The 17,568-nt window shown below is 43.6% G+C and overlaps 1 protein-coding gene across 10 annotated transcripts in view; it reads left to right on the top strand.

The window, feature by feature from the left end:
* The window catches only part of LOC111974128 (AP2-associated protein kinase 1), a 43,007-nt gene extending 25,468 nt beyond the window's left edge, over positions 1 to 17,539 (top strand). For 2 of the 10 annotated variants that reach the window (XM_024001718.3, XM_024001725.3), the window contains 4 exons: positions 3,743 to 3,847; positions 4,052 to 4,123; positions 5,648 to 5,824; positions 13,584 to 17,539. In XM_024001718.3, coding sequence (XP_023857486.1) covers positions 3,743 to 3,847; positions 4,052 to 4,123; positions 5,648 to 5,824; positions 13,584 to 14,407 — 1,178 coding nt within the window. In that variant the 3' untranslated portion in view covers positions 14,408 to 17,539. The other 8 variants (XM_070447029.1, XM_024001721.3, XM_024001724.3 and 5 more) reach the window with 6 other exon arrangements.
* Positions 17,540 to 17,568: the final 29 nt, after the last annotated feature.

Raw genomic sequence — 17,568 nt, 5'->3', positions numbered from 1 at the left:
GTGGCACGTTCCAGTTGTCTGTCCTGCCAACATCAACCCTCCATCCAGTGTTTTTCAGTTCTTGCACATAGATGTTCCTGAGACAATCATGTTGGTGGATTGTATACACTACATGGCCTAAAGTATGGACACCTGCTCGTCGAACATCTCATTACAAAATAATGGGCATTAATATGGATTTGTTCCCCCTCTTTGCTGCTATAACATCCTCCACTCTTCTGGGAAGGCTTTCCATTAGATGTTGGAACATTTTTTGCGGGGACTTGCTTCCATTCAGCCACAAGCATAAGTGAGGTRAGGCACTGATGTTAGGCAATTATGCCTGGCTCGCAGTCAGTTTTCCAATTCATCCCAAAGGTGTTCGATGGAGTTGAGGTCAGGGCTCTATGCAGGCCAGTCGACAAACCATTTAGGTATAGACCTCGCTTTGTGCATGGGGACATTGTCATGCTGAAACAGGAAAGGGCCTTCCCCAAACTGTTGCCACAAAGTTGGAAGGACAGAATTGTCTAGAATGTCATTGTATGCTGTAGCATTAAGATTTCCCTTCACTGCAACTAAGGGGCCTAGACCAAACCATGACAAACAGCCCCAGACCATTATTCCTCCTCCACCAAACTTTACAGTTGGCACTATGCAATCGGGCAGGTAGCGTTCTCCTGGCATCCGCTAAACCCAGATTCGTCTGTCGGATTGCCTGGTGGTGAAGCGTGATTCATCACTCCAGATAACGCATTTCCACTGCTCCAGGGTCCAATGGCGGCAAGCTTTACACCACTCCAGCCGACGCTTGGCATTGCGCATGGTAATCTTAGGCTTGTGTGCGGCTGCTTGGCCATGGAAAACCATTTCATGAAGCTCCCGACGAACAGTTCTTGTGCTGACGTCACTTCGAGGCACTTTGGAACTCGGTACTGAGTGTTGCAACCGATTTTTGCGCTACGTGCTTCAGCACTCTGCAGTCCCTTTCTATGGGCTTGTGTGGCCTACCACTTTGTGGCTGAGCTGTTGTTACTCCTAGACGTTTCCACTTCACATAACAACACTTACAGTTGATCGGGGCAGCTCTAGCAAGGCAGCATTTGAAGAACTGACTTGTTGGAAAGGTGCCATCATTGAAAGTCACAGCTCTTCTTCAGTTGGGGCGGCAGGTAGCCTAGTGGTTAGAGCATTGGACTAGTAACCGAAAGGTTGCAAGATCGAATCCCCGAACTGACAAGGTCAAAAATATGTTGTTCTGTCCCTGAACAAGGCAGTTAACCCACTGTTCCTAGGCCGTCATTGAAAATAAGAATTTGTTCTTAACTGACTTGCCTAGTTAAATAAAGTTAAAATAAACATTTTAAAAAGGCCATTGGCAGTATGTTTGTCTGTGGAGATTGCATGGCTGTGTGCTTGATTTTGTACACCTGTCAGCAACTGAAATAGCCAAATCACTATTTTCAAGGGATGTCTGTTTTTGGCATTGTAGTGTATGTCCTATAGCTCATGTTGTTTTAAATCCAATTGTATATATAATGACTCTGAGATTACATGGCTTTGCTCTGTCGTGCTATTGTCCCTGTCCTGTTAGCGCAGTAAACGCACTCATTGATTCCCTTTCAGCTCCTATGAATAGAGACCTTAGCTGGATCGCCTCACACTTGTGGACCCGTGCCTCTAACTGCACTGTTGCTTGATTACCAGAAGGACACATTCTACTTTGTTAATTTGATTGCTGTACTGTAGCCTATCTCTGGAGGTGCCTGCTTCAGAATGCCCTTCTCACTGAGAAAAGTGGGAAAGTTTACCATCACATCTGAGCTCTTCCTTCAGTTGGTAGTTGACTGCTTTTCCAAATGGCACAGGAGCAATACACTGTCTTAGCTCAGTCTGGTCTGTGCAAAGGCCCACAGAGTGGCTCCAGTGACAGTCAAACAGTCTGTGGGGACTGAGACTGAGGGGATAAAAGGCAGCCTGTGGCTGTTACATAAGCAGGGTGTGGTTATTCTTCTCTGTCCTCTCCCCACTCACATATTCTTCTACACAGTGTTCTCTATCCATCAGTGCCCTAAGGATTTACTTGCAGCACAGCACAGGTATCGACAACAGGAACTGCATCCCTGCTGTTGTAACCTTTATTTATTTGACTAGACAATTCAGTTAAGAACAAATTCTTATTTACAATGACGGTCTACATCGGCCAAACCCGGACGACGCTGGGCCAATTGTGCGCCGCCCAATGGGACTCCCAATCACGGCCGGTTGTGATACAGCCTAGATTCATACCAAGGTGTCTGTAGTGACGCCTCTAGCGCTGAGATGCAGTGCCTTAGACCCCTGTGCCACTCGGGAGCCCAAATGTCTCTGTTGGCAGAGCACTGCACAGTGTCTGCAGAGGTTCACATAACCACAGGCCAGATGGTAGGACCTCCAAGCCTGTTGCTCCACAGCATATTTCAGAAGGGATGGTCCTACTATCTAGTCTAGTTATTACATTTTCATATGTCATTCTTAAAGGGGATTGGAAAGAGAATCTGTTTCCTCACAGATCAGTGCATGCTGCTATGGTGCGATATGGTGCCAAACGAGAAGTACACCAGAGCCATACATCTAAATATGGCTCTGGAATGCACAGCTGTTGTATCATAGCAGTTTGTTAGCATTGACCTACCACCTATGACCTTTATCCCTTAGTGAAGGCGGCAAATGGGCAGCTGTGCTGTGTCATATTCTGAGCCCACACCCCCTGCCCAAGGTCCTCTGTCCCCCCATAGCAGCCAGTCACCTGTAAGTATGTATGGAGAGGAGGTTTTGACCCAGAAGATGCTCTCACACGCATGCACCTGGTTTGCACTCAGGCTGTTTGGATGTACTAACCTGCTGGAGAGGCACATATCCTGAAGACAGTTCTCCTGCTTTGTCTGTGACACCTGGCACACCCAGCAAAGCTGACTTAACAAGGATGCCTTCAGTCCGGTAGTGCTGGGTGATCCAACACTTTTTCAGTGATGAAAGTGAGGAGTCATGTAAGGACAGTCAGTGATGTCGGCCTAGTCTGTGGAATGGCGCTATGGTAGCTAACCCCTGGTATGTTTTTTGTATAGGCTGACATTTTGCTCTTTGAGACTATTTGGCAATGCTTGTCTGCCATATTGAAATGAATCTGTCAACTAATGACCAAATACAGATGAGATAATGACACTAGCTGCTAGTTGTTTGTCTTTGTCTCAGTTTGGTTGGATGGATTTATGTGTGGATMGTTTAAGACGATCAGGGTACACACTCCCTTTTGAAGGCATGCTGTTTCGTTCCACTACCAGTTTGACATGAATGGTATTAATAGAGTGGGCCCAGCTGAAATAAACCTGTCCTCTACTCAAGCATGGTCTGTGATTTCTATCACACTAGGATTGTTTTTATTTTTTCCTAATATTTTTTTATGCCCCTCTGCTGAATAGGAAAGCAAGAGGGAGAGGGCTGRCTCATGGCAAAACATGACGCAGTCAGTAGAATATTGACAAATCCAAGAACTAACCGTTACTACCCCTTGTGAGCGTTACCCTCTACCAACTAATGCTCATCTTGATAGCATAATTAATTACCATGTTCTCAGTGGTACCTAAATGAGCCTTCTTCTCTTTTCTCCCTCTACTCCTACTTTGCTTATGCAAATTCTCCCTTCCTMTCCTCTCTTTCTATGCCTTTCTCCTTCCTGGTCCTCCCTCTCCTTTTCCTGTCTCTCTGTTTGGATGGCTCACAGAGAAGCTGATTGAGGGACTGAAGTCCCCTGAGACTTGTCTGCTGCTCCCTCACCTTTTGCCCCTGGCTGACCCCTTCAGCAGCTGTGGAGAGGGCAACAGCAATGGTATCAGGCTATCCTGACTGCCTGCCTGCCTGCCTGCCTGTCTGCATGCCTGTCTCTCCCCTTCCTGTATCCTCRCCAGATATGAGAGATGCTTCTGGTTGTTTATGAACTCAAATCAGTCTCATATACTTTATTACCTGGAGCTTTTTTTTATTCATTCTCGTTCATTTCTTTATCTGACCATGTCTCCTGTTCCATTTTCAGCAGCAGCTAAGGCTGATATGTATGTGGACTCTCTGATCCTGGGTCTGGACACAGCCTCAGCCAGCCTGCCAGGTTAGTGCCCTATACCTTACTGTTTTACCACTCCTCTGTATCAGCCCTGAATTATAGGTAGTATTATTGCCGTACATCAGTTGGCGTGCATGAATGAACGCACAGCTCTGTGTGTGAGGCCACAATGCATTGGGATAACACAGAGGGATTTTCCTTCACTAAGATTGAGTGTTATTTCTGCCATCAACGTCATACAGGCATATCAGTCTTGATTCAGGAGCTTAGTTGTGGTTTTCTTTGTTTTAACTATTGCTTGGTGTTGAAAGGATCAGGTCATTTATCAGTAGCCTGCTCAAACATGCCCTGCCAGGCTGTGCTGACAGGTTTGCTTGCAGCAAAATATTATTCCCTGTCACCATTTTTTTATTGCTGTTAACGAAACTGTCTGGAATGGTTGTGACAGCGAGCGCCTCGGTTTATCTCAATGATCCGTTACTATGACGTACTCTTAAYGGTGAACAGGAAAACATTTGCAGCGCACTGTTGATTAGCAGTGCTGATTCTGCTCCAGATGAACATGAGCAAAGTGTGAATGTTTGTGTAATGGCTGACATTCCCTGCAGCCAGTGAAAATAGGCTGGAGCTGGGGACAAGGCAGCTACTGCTGAGCAATAGAGCGTGTCTGCTGCCCCTGGGTTTGACCTCTCCACATCATTCAGTGGGCAGTTGTTTGTTTTTTTCTTAGCTTTTGGTTGTAGTGGAAATCTGCTCCACTAGAGGACACTAATGGACCATGGTCCTGTCATTGGTCCAACTACTACATACAGCACATTACCATTACTAGTCTGGGGTTTGAGCAGGGTACTACTTGGAGGATAAATTTACACTGAGTATACCAAATATTAGGAACACCTTCTAATATTGAGTTGCAGCCCCCCTTTTGCCCTCAGAACTGCCTCAATTTGTTGGGGCATGGACTCTACAAGGTATCGAAAGCGTTCTACAGGCATGCTGGCCCATGTTGCTGCCAATGCTTTCCGCAGTTGTGTCAAGTTGGCTGGATGTCCTCTGGGTGGTGGATCATGCTTGATACACACAGGAAACTGTTGATTGTGAAAAACCTAGCCGRGTTGCAGTTCTTGACACAAACCGGTGTACCTGGCACCTACTATCATACAATGTTCCAAGGCACTTAAATATTTTGTCTTGCCCATTCACCCTTCGAATGGCGCACACACACACAATCCATGTCTCAAGGCTTAAAAATCCTTCTTTAACATGTCTCCTCCCCTTCATATACACTGATCTGATTTTGAAGTGGATTTAACAAGTGACATCAATAAGGGATCATAGCATTCACCTGGTCAGTCTGTCATGGAAAGAGCAGGTGTTCTTAATGTTTTGTATACTCAGTTTATAAGAGGAAGCTCACATTTACTTTTGGTCTGAACTTTTGTCTGTGGGAAGAGGGTGAGCTTATTAACCCAATGCTTTCCCCCCCTGTTTGGGCTAATGGCCTGTTTACTTTCTTTCCTTCTTCCTCCCTACATCCTGGCCCCTGTGCTCTGGCCTCTCCTCCCTCAGACCCTCTAGCTGGGGAGGACACTCTGSTGGGCTGCTCTCTGCTGTCTCACACCTCCACCCCTGGGGCTCAAACTGTCTGTGTACCTCCATCCTCCTGCTCTTCTGCACCCGCAGGCTCTGCCTCCTGTCTGGATGAGCTGGCTCCTGTCTCATTTGGCACTGCCCAAGCACCTGCTGGTAAGACCCTCTCACCAGCTGTCATATACTGTACACTGAGTGTACAAAACATTAGGGACACCTTCATAATATTGAGTTGCACCACCTTTTGCCCTCAGAACGAACAGCCTCAATATGTCGGGGCATGGACTCTACAAGGTGTCAAAAGCGTTCCACAGGGATGCTGGCCCATGTTGACTCCAATGCATCCCACAGTTGTCAAGTTGGCTGGATGTCCTTTGGGTGGTGGACCGTTCTTGATATTACACGGAAACGGTTGAGCGTGAAAATCACAGCAGTGTTGCAGTTCTTGACACTGAAACCTGTGCGCCTAGCTACCATAATACTACCATACCCCATTCAAAGGCACTTAAAAAAGTTATTTTGCAGGGTTTGCACAAGGTTTTGCACAAGGTGCAATACATGAATTTGGCACTCTGAAATTCAACTACTGAATGAACTACTAACTACAACTGAATGAACTACTAAATCAAACATTTTCTCAAGTTGGTACTTCCAAAGTACTTTAATTAAAATGAGATGAAAAAAGGAAATGATCAATTATGTTTATATTAAAAATATTAGAAAATGTATTGGTCGTGCAAATTAATTTCCAGGCAGTCTACTGAGTTTTATTTCCTAATGAGTTTTGCACTCTAGTTGCCAGGAGAACTCGCTCATTCCACCTACACTGCCACTCAGCCAGGCAGGTACAGAACTGACTGATTAGGTGCCACCAAACGTCACATCAATAGCTAAAATGCCGGTCAAATGTACAGTAGATTCCTCCTGCCTGGCAGGATATTGATGTTTATGAATGAGTTTTGCCAGACTCAACCAAGGATGTAGTGGAGGGTGAGGGTAAACACCGTTTACTTACCTTTATATTTGGGAAATGGCGTTTAATCTCCCGGATTTGCCTTGTTAGCAGCGCGTTCATTCACTACTCTGTCCAACGGGAAACTCTGCCTATGATGTAGGCCGAGAGGGGAAATGAACTACGTCAGACCAGACATACAGTGGCAAGTAGGAGAGGGACGCCGCTGATAGTGAGAATTCTTTTAACATCCCTTGACTCCTGCCGTGTCAACAGACATCCCCAAACAACCCCCCCCCAGTGTACAACTCGTAAATAGTCGCTTATATTTCAGTCAGGTGTCTAGCTAGCTAGGTAGTTCAAAGGCTCTGGCTGTTAGCCAGGTAGCTAGCTATAACTAGCTGGCTAGAAGGATGAAGTTAGAAGCTAATGTTGAATGAAACCTGACCTCAGCAGGAGCAGTTGACTGAAATTAAGCTAGCTGTAATCCAAAAATGGGCTACTTTAAGTTCTCATAACAAAATACCTTTTCTTTATAGAGTAGTGAGACAGACAGTGGTGAGTCAAGCTGCAAAGGAGATACACAGAGAGAGGAAGCATTGAAGCAAGCAGGGAGAGAGGTTAGTAGTACAGTGGTTCCCAAACTTGGGGTCCGGGACCCATGTGGGTTCCCCAGAAATGTAAATTGTGTCTTTAATCTTATCAAACACATAACTTAATTTTCTTCTAATGGGTATAGAATAAAATATTTTTGACTCTACGAATGGCTTTTTACACCGTCAAATTTCACTTTCATGTCATTTAGTGAAATATAAAGACAATTTAATAATATGTATACTGAACAAAAATATAAGTGCAACAATTTCAAAGATTTTACTGAGTTAGAGTTCATAGAAGGAAATCAGTCAACATCATCAGTACTGACTTACCACTCATAGTAAATAAAGTGAAACCCGTATTATTGAGTTGAACTTGTAAGGTAGTGATGACTGCGACTAGAAACAATTGCATAATAGGAACTATAACAAATTGATGATCCTTGAAAATGAATATTATTGCTTGAAAAAGTACTTGAATTTGACTTGTACTGTCTGTATGAATCCTGATCTTGCCCATTCACCCTCTGAATGGCACACATACACAATCCATGCCTCAATTGTCTCGAGGCTTAAAAATCATTCTTTAACCTTTCTCCTCCCCTTCATCTACACTGATTTGAAGTGGATTTAACAAGTGACATCACCTGGATTCACCTGGTCAGTCTGTCATGTTTTGTACACTCAGTGTGTTACCTGTGTAAACGCCCCTCAGCAAGTCTGACCTCAGTCTTATGTTCAGCAAAAACTAAACCACACGCCTGCAATATCTCTCAGCTTTAACGCCCAGTCAAAACACAAAAATACATGTTCAAAGGCAAGTGACCTTTGAATGTATGATGTTAAACTATCATATTAGTAATATCAAGATCAGCCGACAGGCTGACCTGTCGGCAGCCTGTATCAACAGCCCTTCATAGTTCAAACAGTGAGGTATTAATTTGTAGCGCTATACAGCAGCCACAGCATTGTGGGATCTTCTGCAGACCCTTGACTCATTTACAAAAGCCACATCAGATGCATGGCTTAGTACTAACGTTGTGACTGCTCTGGCTGCATCTATCTCTGTACTCCCTGCACCCCCCCCCCCCCCCCCCCCCCCCCCCCCCCCCCCCCCACTCGCACTCTTCTGGCTGCGCTAACCTTCCCCCTCCACCTTCACTCCTCTCCTCACCTGCAAGGACTCTGCTTACCTCATTGTCGGGCTTCCAGCCCCGAGGCTGGGGAGAAGGGCACTGAGGACGAGTTTGACCCCATCCCTGTGCTCATCAAAAACACCAACAACCAAGGTATGTAAGGTAGACCAGCAGAATGTAGATATGGTTTGGATCCACGTGTCTCGTTGATCCACACAGATCTTCTGAAGACCAGAGTACTGTTCTGTATGAGCTGTCTTCCTCAACTTATATAACCCAAGGTGACCATGAATGAGCACAGTCATCGCTGAGAAGACCCTAGATAACACCTTAGTTCATCACTTACACCTGATGAGAGCGACTATAGCTGGATTGTGCTGTAACCTTAGCTAGCCCTCGTCCTAGCATGCTCTCACATCGGTGGGTTTCTCTTCGCTTTCTCGCATTCACTTTTCATTGGTTGAACGTTGTCAATAAGAGTTCCGATCAAAGGGAGGCGCCGTTCTGCAGTTGTTTTGTACAGTCTGTCAGAACAGAAGCACCAAAGGCAGAGCTTGAAGGAGTAGTTCTTCTAGAGGGTAGGACGACTTACAATAGGTTCTCCCAGCACGCTTTCCCTGAAATGCTGCGGCTGCATATAGATAACATCAGCTTACTTTCTGTATCTTTCTTCTCTTCCCCCTGTCCCTCATTCACCCCTGTCTGCTCCTGTCATTCTGCTCTCTTCTCCGCTCTCTTTCACCGATTCTCAATTATTTGCCATTATATGTTCTGGGCTCTGTTCTCTGTCAAATTCTTTCTCTAAATATTACTCTCACTCCCGCTTGTTCGCCTTTCTCCCTCTTCTCTCTTCCTTGCTCCCCCCTTGTCCTTGTATCCCTCTCTCTCTCTCTTTCTGGCACGTTTCAGGTGGTCACTCGCGCAGCAACAGTGGCAGTTCAGAGTCCAGCATCCCCAACATGGCCCGCTCCCTTCTGCTGGTGGATCAGCTCATCGACCTCTAGGGGGGTTGGGAGAGCGAGGTCGAAGGGGTAGCGTGCAATCGTAACACATAGGGGATGGAGAGGGGGCAGCAGAGGCACTTCTGTAGCACCTTGCGAGGTGAAATGGACTAGTGAAAACTTTCTCCGGTGTGCCTCCTTGCCCCCACCTCCATCTCTTGCTTGCCTGATACAATGGTGGCCGTTGGTGTAACAACTTTGCATTAACCACCCACCCTGACACATTGTCTGCTTCTGTCTTGGCTGCGCTATGGTCATTATCACGCTTTCATCAATCTGTCAACATTCCTAATTGTCCTTCCATGCAGATTCAACCCCACCTCATGCACATACTGCCTGGCTTGCCCATAACCCGATTGTCTTTGCTGGGTTCTACAATGTTTGATCACTTATACAATCCACCCCTGGCATACCTATTTGTCACAGGTCTGACCATGTAACACAACAGTACACTGCTTCTATCTCTCTTGGTTATCTGTATGCACTCTTCCTGTAGCAGCTATGACCATGTATAGTCTATAGAGCAAAGCAGTTGCCCTTAAGAAAAGCATATGCTGACTGAACTATCCAGAGCTGCTTGCATTGGGCATACAGGGGAGACTAATAATGACGATAAGCTGTCAGTCCTTGGTCTTCTGCTGTGTGTTTAACTGTTATCAAACTGCTGTGATCCACTGCTGCCCCCTGGGAATGTTTGGCTGTCTGTTGCAAATGTTGTAAGATGTCTGCCATTGCGCTTGTGCAACGTGCACCATTACGGTAGACATCTGATCTCTACAGGCGTCGCCAGCTACCCCCAAACTGGCGCTGATATTCAGGTCTGCTACAACAACCATCTCCTTTACTGTGCAACCATGTTTATCTTGGCTGTGTTTTACGTAAGAGCTACAATCTGTTTATCTGAAGGTTTCCTGGGATTATTGTTCCTGTGCTGTGAATTTCCTGTAGTCCTCCTTTAAGATTATATTGAGCTGGTCCATTTTTTCCCTCCCACTATGCCCTTAAGTCTAAGAATTGTCTCGAAAGGTTGATGCAATCGTGGTATTATTCTAAATGTGTGTGATTCATTTGGATGCCCTTGTCTTTTGGTTATGTGTATTCCAATAAGAGCTTTTATTGGGTTTATTTGGGTTTGTTTGTTTCTATTCTCAGGCCCATTGGCAAGGTTAGCAGCTGTAAATTCAGAGGCTGCGATAGAAAAGAGTGCCATATTGAGCAGGGGAATAAGACTCGCAGGTACAACAGAACTGTGCAGTGGTTGTTTAATGAGTCGGTTGATATTCACCAGTGAGCCAGCAGAGCGAGAACTAGGTGCAGCTTGGGTTTTGTCTGTCTGCTTGTGTTGCGCTGGTGTAGCCATACAGTACAGGCAATCAATTTCTCTATTTGTTCCATGTGCCTCTGTTGCACATGTTCATAATCATTCATATCCACCTCCCTTTTGTCTGATCTGCCCATCCATACCACACACACACACACACACACACACACACACACACACACACACACACACACACACACACACCTTGATGTTGCTTGCCTATGATGTAATGTCCAACTTAAATCTGGACAAATCCATTCCCCACCAACTCTTATGTATATAATACCACTGTTTCAATGTCCTCATTCTCCCTTTAAAAATGTACTTTAACTACTACTTTCAAAGTGTTTTAATATTWAAAAAATATATATGTTATGAATAAATGTGACTATTGATAGTACTATAGAATGAATGTATGAAGTGAGTCAATATGAAATATATAAAGTTCATAACAAGTACATATACTTGAATGAAAAAAATGTATTTCTGTGTATTATTTATGAAGCTGTATTTAAGATTACTACCATCCTGTCCCTCCATTTTGTCCACAGTATTTTTGTCTATCCTTCTTGGTCTTGTGGAAGACTATTTTAGCATAGGGAAGCAACTAGCCCCATGGTTTTAACTATCTTAACTTGGTTGTGTTCTGAGGATAGCTCTGTGCTTGTTACTTACTGTACCTTATTGGGGTATTGTCATCACACATCATCCCTGGTTTTGACTTTTTTCTTGAATTTTGAATTTTTCTCTGAGCTGTAGTTTATTTAATAGCTTGAAGGGAATATATTTCTTCCACCTCATAGAGCCCTCCCTCTGAAAACAGGGTTTATGACGGAAGGGTCTTCCTGACATCTCTGTCCCTTATTTTCCTCCTTTACTGTTAGCTTATGTTATACATTTAGGGGTTATCTAGCTTACCTACTTACAGTGCAATTTGTATAATTTGTTGGAAACAGAACCAAAATTTGTCTTGACTCCTCTTTATCCTCCTCCCAGCAAGCATAATCAGTGGATGTGATGCACTACATTGTACCCAACCTTGATTGATCTTCTGAGGCATATCAAAATGATACAGTATTTCAGAAACTGAAATGCAACCCGTATAATGCATGTCAAAAAGTTTTGTTTCCATACTTGGAAAGTATACAAAGTAAAATGATACATTTCCGTTGATGTTACTGCTAGTATCTTTGAGATAAACATTGTTTTACCCCTCCTCACCAAACCATATATTGTACAGTAAGTTTTAGAAATTGGCCTATGGAATCTGAAGTGTATGGACAGATAATCAGTAAAGCTACTCTTGTTTCATTTTTATTCATTTTTCTCTCTGATCTACTTGTTGTACAGTTCAGTCTTCTGCAGGTTTTAGTGTAGCTAACCTATGCAATTCTACAGTAGTGCTCATATTGTTCTTAGACACCACAGTGCTGTATTCAGTAGAGGTCTAGCCTTGCCAGTAGAGTTTTAAATTGTGTTGCTGTGAAACGGATGTACCTACTGTGTTTGCTAGGGGAAACGGTGACAAGTATAATTTGATAAAATGAAAACTGTTGAAATGAACAAACAGCAAATGTTAATATGTGAAAGCAAAGAGTTATCTAGTGTGTACCTTCTATTTTTATGAAATAAGAAAAAAAAGAAACCAAAGGGACCTTAAATAAACATGTAAACGTGGATGGAACTAGTCTCCTTGGTGTCTTTCAGTTCACCAGTAGGAAATGTAGTTCAATWTATGCTAGTGTTATGAGATGATTGGATGAGCAAGTAGCTATAGGCACAGAATGCATCCTATGGCTGGTTAAGACAGTCTGTTGCTTAGTCACACACCCACATAATTCACTTTCCTAACAATGTCAAGGCTCACACTTCAGACAGCGAATGCTGTCAGTATGGCAGCTCATAAATGCGCTAATGGCTTTCGGAGGCCTCCGCGTTTTGAAACAAAAAATTAATAATTTTGCCCTATTGATCGAAACACAGTTCTCATTGACGCTACAGTATGGAAGTGCCCAATCATCCTATTACACTTCGGTGCTCACTCAGTTAAGCAACTAACACACTTAACACACTGCACTCTTACATGGGGTTGAGTGCTCTCACTGACTGTAGAACTCACACACCTAGCTTCTTGCCTTTCAATCCAGTGGGAGGTTGAGAAGCTTAGAGCTACAGTTCTACCTCTTCTCTTACTCACACCCTGCCCAGCTCTTTGCCTTCTGGCTGACTTTGAACTGTGCCCTACAATGGCTGCCACTAACCCTATACCTCTGGAGCTGCCGGCTAACTCCTGCTACCTGCACTACCAAGGTAAGACTGCCCCTGTTTCTTCCCCCCTCTCTTTGTTTCTGTCTCTGCTCCTGTGAGTCCTCTCACTCCTTGTTTCCATAGGTCCACTGCCTTCTTATCAAGTCCCTATATCTTTATATAACTTACTAATTACAACCCTAAATCTGACATTATTACTTGCTCTGTAATGGTACATGGAATTGTTTTGATGAGGTATTGAGTATATATGCTTAGAGAATGTTGCAGGTCTGCTGAAATCAATTAGTGGAAACAATGTATTTTGTTGTGGTGATAGTGCTGAATAGTCTTGTCTGTCACATTGTGTTGTACAGAGTAGAACATGTTGTGTTTTTGATGTAGTCGTGCTGTGCTGGCTTGCTGCTGTTGGACCATTGTGCTGTTATTGCTGTTTCCATGGTGTTTACTTGTTTGCAGTAGAGCTGTATACTTGTCATCTTTGGGATTGACCTAATTGATGGTCCGTTAGACCAAAGGACCACAGACCGTWGTGTTCAGAGCTGCGAGAGGTTTCTCAATGTCAACTCAATTGCTGTATCATCTTGTCTCCATTTACACATCTCAAGTCTTATCCATTACTCTGTGCCTTCTCTCCTCTGCAGAGCTGAAAGGGGTGAGTAATGGTTACGCTGTGCTGGACGAGGGGGGTTCTGAAATTGAGCTGCCTGGAGAAGGTCACAGATCAAACGAGGGCTGTATCCACTCCAGCGATGATGAGGAAGAAGACGAGAGAGTGAAGGAGGAGCAGGGCAGGAGGTCCAGTGAGAGTGATGTGGTCCATGACTGCAGTGGCTCCAGACCTTTGCTGCTGGATTCAGATGAAGAGGAGGAGCAGGGGTCTGAATTACCCCTCCCATCCTCCCAGCCATCCCTATCACACCCACAACTCTCCACTTCCTCCCACCAACCTACCCCATCCCTCTGTGCCCCATCCTTGAATCATTCCCACCAGATGCCCCAGCAAGCCAGGGTGGTTGAGGTTGTCCCTGATGTCTTCTTCAAATCCCCCTTCAGGATTGAACAAGAGGAGGCAGGTGACGTGTTCGCAAATGCCCCCTTCCAACGTCCCCCTGTTGTGGCTCAACAGCATCCAGACGTCTTCCTGCAGGCCCCCTTCGTGAAGCCCAAGACCCAGCACCCTCACCCAGCTGTGCTTCACCTTGTGGCCCCTGAACCAGCCCTCTTGAGCCAGGTGGCCACGCAGCCTTTCCGCCCACAGGCCCTGGCCAAGTACTCCCGACACTTTGAGGGACCCTTGCCTCACCAACCTGTGACAGCTCAGAGGGTGGTGTCCAATGTGAGCAGGCAGGCTGCTGTGGGCTCAGTACCTGTGGYACCCTTACACTCCTGGACTTCAGAGGTGAGCTCAGTAGACCCCTTTGTCTCTGCGCCCTTTCACATCAAGGCCCCACAAGAAAAGCCCTGAAAGATCCCATCCTTCCCTACAGAGAAGGGGAGCCAGCATTGGAGCCCACACCTGTGCACACTACACTAAGGCATACACACTGCATGCTGTCACCAGCACCGGGGCTGGACTGCAGGGCAGCATAGAACTCTTAAGATCTTGTCCTTACAAACTTTGATCATTCTTGATATTGAGCAAGGTCATCAATGTGTTTTTTTTGCTGCAGTAGAATTGAGGTGGGTCCTCATTTATAAACTCTGTGTACACACAAAATATTCCCCAAAACATGCATGCAGCAGTTTAAGCAAAAATTGTCATTATAAAAACTGAACTTGACGTTAGAATGTGATTATCCTGCCTCCATGCYTATGCAGTTTCAAGTGGTTGAATTTTTGCATTGCAATTAAGGGAAAAGTAGCGTAGTAGCCTTGTGCAGGAATACAGTGGCCTTCAGAAAGTATTCATACCCCTTGACTTATTCCACATTTTGTGAATTATGTGAAGTCTGAATTCTAAATGGATGTTTACCCATCTACACACAATAACCTATGACAGTGAAAACATGTTTATAGAAATGTTACTTATTTATTGAAAATGAAATACAGAAATCTCATTTACATAAGTATTCACACCCCTGAGTCAATACATGTTATAATCACCTTTGGCAGTGATTACAGCTGTGAGTCTTTACACACCTGAAATGTACTGTATTTGCACATTCTTTTAAAATTATTCAAGCTCTGTTATATTATTTGGTGATCATTGCTAGACAGACATTTAAGTCTTGCCATAGATTTTCAAGCTGATTTAAGTCAAAACTGTAACTAGGCCACTCAGGAACATTCAATTTTGTCTTGGTAAGCAACTCCAGTGTATGCTTGGCCTTCTGAAAGGTGAATTTGTCTGTTGGAAAGCAGACTGAATAAGGTTTTCCTCTACGATTTTGCCTGCGCTAACCTCTATTTAGTTTATTTTTATCCCCCAAAAAACTCCCTAGTCCTTGCCAATGACGAGCATACCCATAACGATGCAGCCACCACCATGCTTGAAAATATAGTGGTACTCAGATGTGTTGTGTTGGATTTTCCTCAAACATAACGCTTTGTATTCAGGATATAACGTTAATTTCTTTGCCACATTTTTGGCAGTTTCTTGCAAACAGGATGCATGTTTTGGAATATTTTTATTCTGTACAGGCTTTTCACTCTGTCATTTAGGTTAGTCTTGTGGAGTAACTACAATGTTGTTGATCCATCAGTTTTTTTCCTATCACAGCCATTAAACTCACCATTGGCCTCACCACAAATCCCTCTCCTGCAACTGAGTTAGGAAGGACACCTGTGTCTTTGTGGTGACTGGGTGTATTGATGCACCATCCAAACCCGAATTACTAACTTCACCATGCTCAAAGGGATATTCAATGCTTTTGTATTTTTACCCATCTACCAATAAGTGCCTTGCTTTGCGAGGCATTTTAAAACCTCCCTGGTCTTTGTGGTTGAATATGTGTTTGAAATTCACTGCTCAACTGAGGGACTTTACAATTATCTGTATGTAGGGTACAGAGATGAGATGGCCCCTAAAAAAATCCTGTTAAACTATTATTGCACAGAGTGAGTCCATGGAACTTGTGACTTAAGACAATTTGTATTTAGGTTGCCATAAAAGAGATGACTCAAGACATTTCAGCTTTATTTATTTTTTATTTGTTAACATTTCTAAAAAACATAATTCAACTTTCACATTATGGGGTATTGTGTGTAGCCCAGTGACACAATCTCAATTTAATTCATTTTAAATTCAGGCTGTAAAATAACCAAATGTGGAAAAAGTCAAGGGGTGTGAATACTGAATTCTGAAGCCACTGTATATAATAGTCGAATTCATAACAAAAACAGGTAGCTAAATATAACAAGATACAGTCATTTATTAGTGAGAAGAGCAAAAATCAATTTATTTTCTTTGCATTCTAAAATAATTAGAAAAGTAATTTATTTCATTTCCATGATAATTTCATAATTCATTCCTCACCTTTTCTGACTAATGGCTTCATACTCACAAAATTGCCTATAGGCCTACAGCAAGTTAGTATAGGCTACAATTTATCCCATTTCTCAATTAATTAAACCCACTTTACAATAGTAAATAGATAAGCTATTTCAAGTATTTTGCTCAATGTGATCCGACGTGAAGCGCAGTTTAACGGTAGAAGAGACGGTTCCTTTTCCGTTAACGTTTGTAGGCTACATCTGAATACTGTAATGTCAAATTTCTCGGGTAGACAATATTTCATTTATAAACATGCATACACCGAACATTAGGAACACCTTCCTAATATTGAGTTGCACCCCCCTTTTTGCCCTCAGAACAGCCTCATTTCGTCATGGTCTCTACAAGGTGTCGAAAGCATTCCACAAGAATGCTTCCCACAGTTGTCAAGTTGYCTGGATGTCATTTGGGTGGTGGACTATTCTTGATACACACGGGAAACTTGAGTGTGAAACCCAGAAGCGTTGCAGTTCTTGACACATTGGTGCGCCTGGGCTGGCACCTACTACCATAACTCATTCAGAGGCACTTAACTCTTGTCTTGCCCATTCACCCTCTGAATGGCACACATTCAAACCATGTCTCAAATCCATATTTAACGTGTCTCCTCCCCTTCAGCTACACTGATTGAAGTAAATGTAATAAGTGACATCAATAAGGGCTCGTAGCTTTTACCTGAAATTCACCTGGTCAGTCTGTCATGGAAAGAGCAGGTATTCTTAATGTTTTGTACACTCGGTGTATAGGCTTATCATAACCTTTGCAGAATACATTCCTTACCTTTTCTGTCCAAGTTGAGTTCATATTTCTGACATAACCATACAATAAATGACCATACTCATCTCTCTTTTAATTGGGCCTATTAGATAGGCTATTATATGTTTTTGATCTATGCATCCGAGAGGAGCGTGGTTAATAACATACAGTTGATCTTTTGCATTGAAGTGTGTAGGCTACCACTAAGTAGGCCTACTGTAGTTAAAAAAAAAATTCAGAGTAGACCATGTTGAAGAAGAATTTGCGGGCAGTGCAGCATGTTTTGGTTCAGGAAAAAGTTTATACAAAACATTGAATTAAAACGATCTGTTTACAGGTCCACAACAATTTGCAATTGGTTTTTTCTATCAGAAACG

This window comes from Salvelinus sp. IW2-2015, linkage group LG15 (assembly GCF_002910315.2).
Source record: "Salvelinus sp. IW2-2015 linkage group LG15, ASM291031v2, whole genome shotgun sequence".
NCBI lineage: Eukaryota > Metazoa > Chordata > Actinopteri > Salmoniformes > Salmonidae > Salvelinus > Salvelinus sp. IW2-2015.
This window is presented reverse-complemented; position numbering and strand designations above follow the sequence as displayed.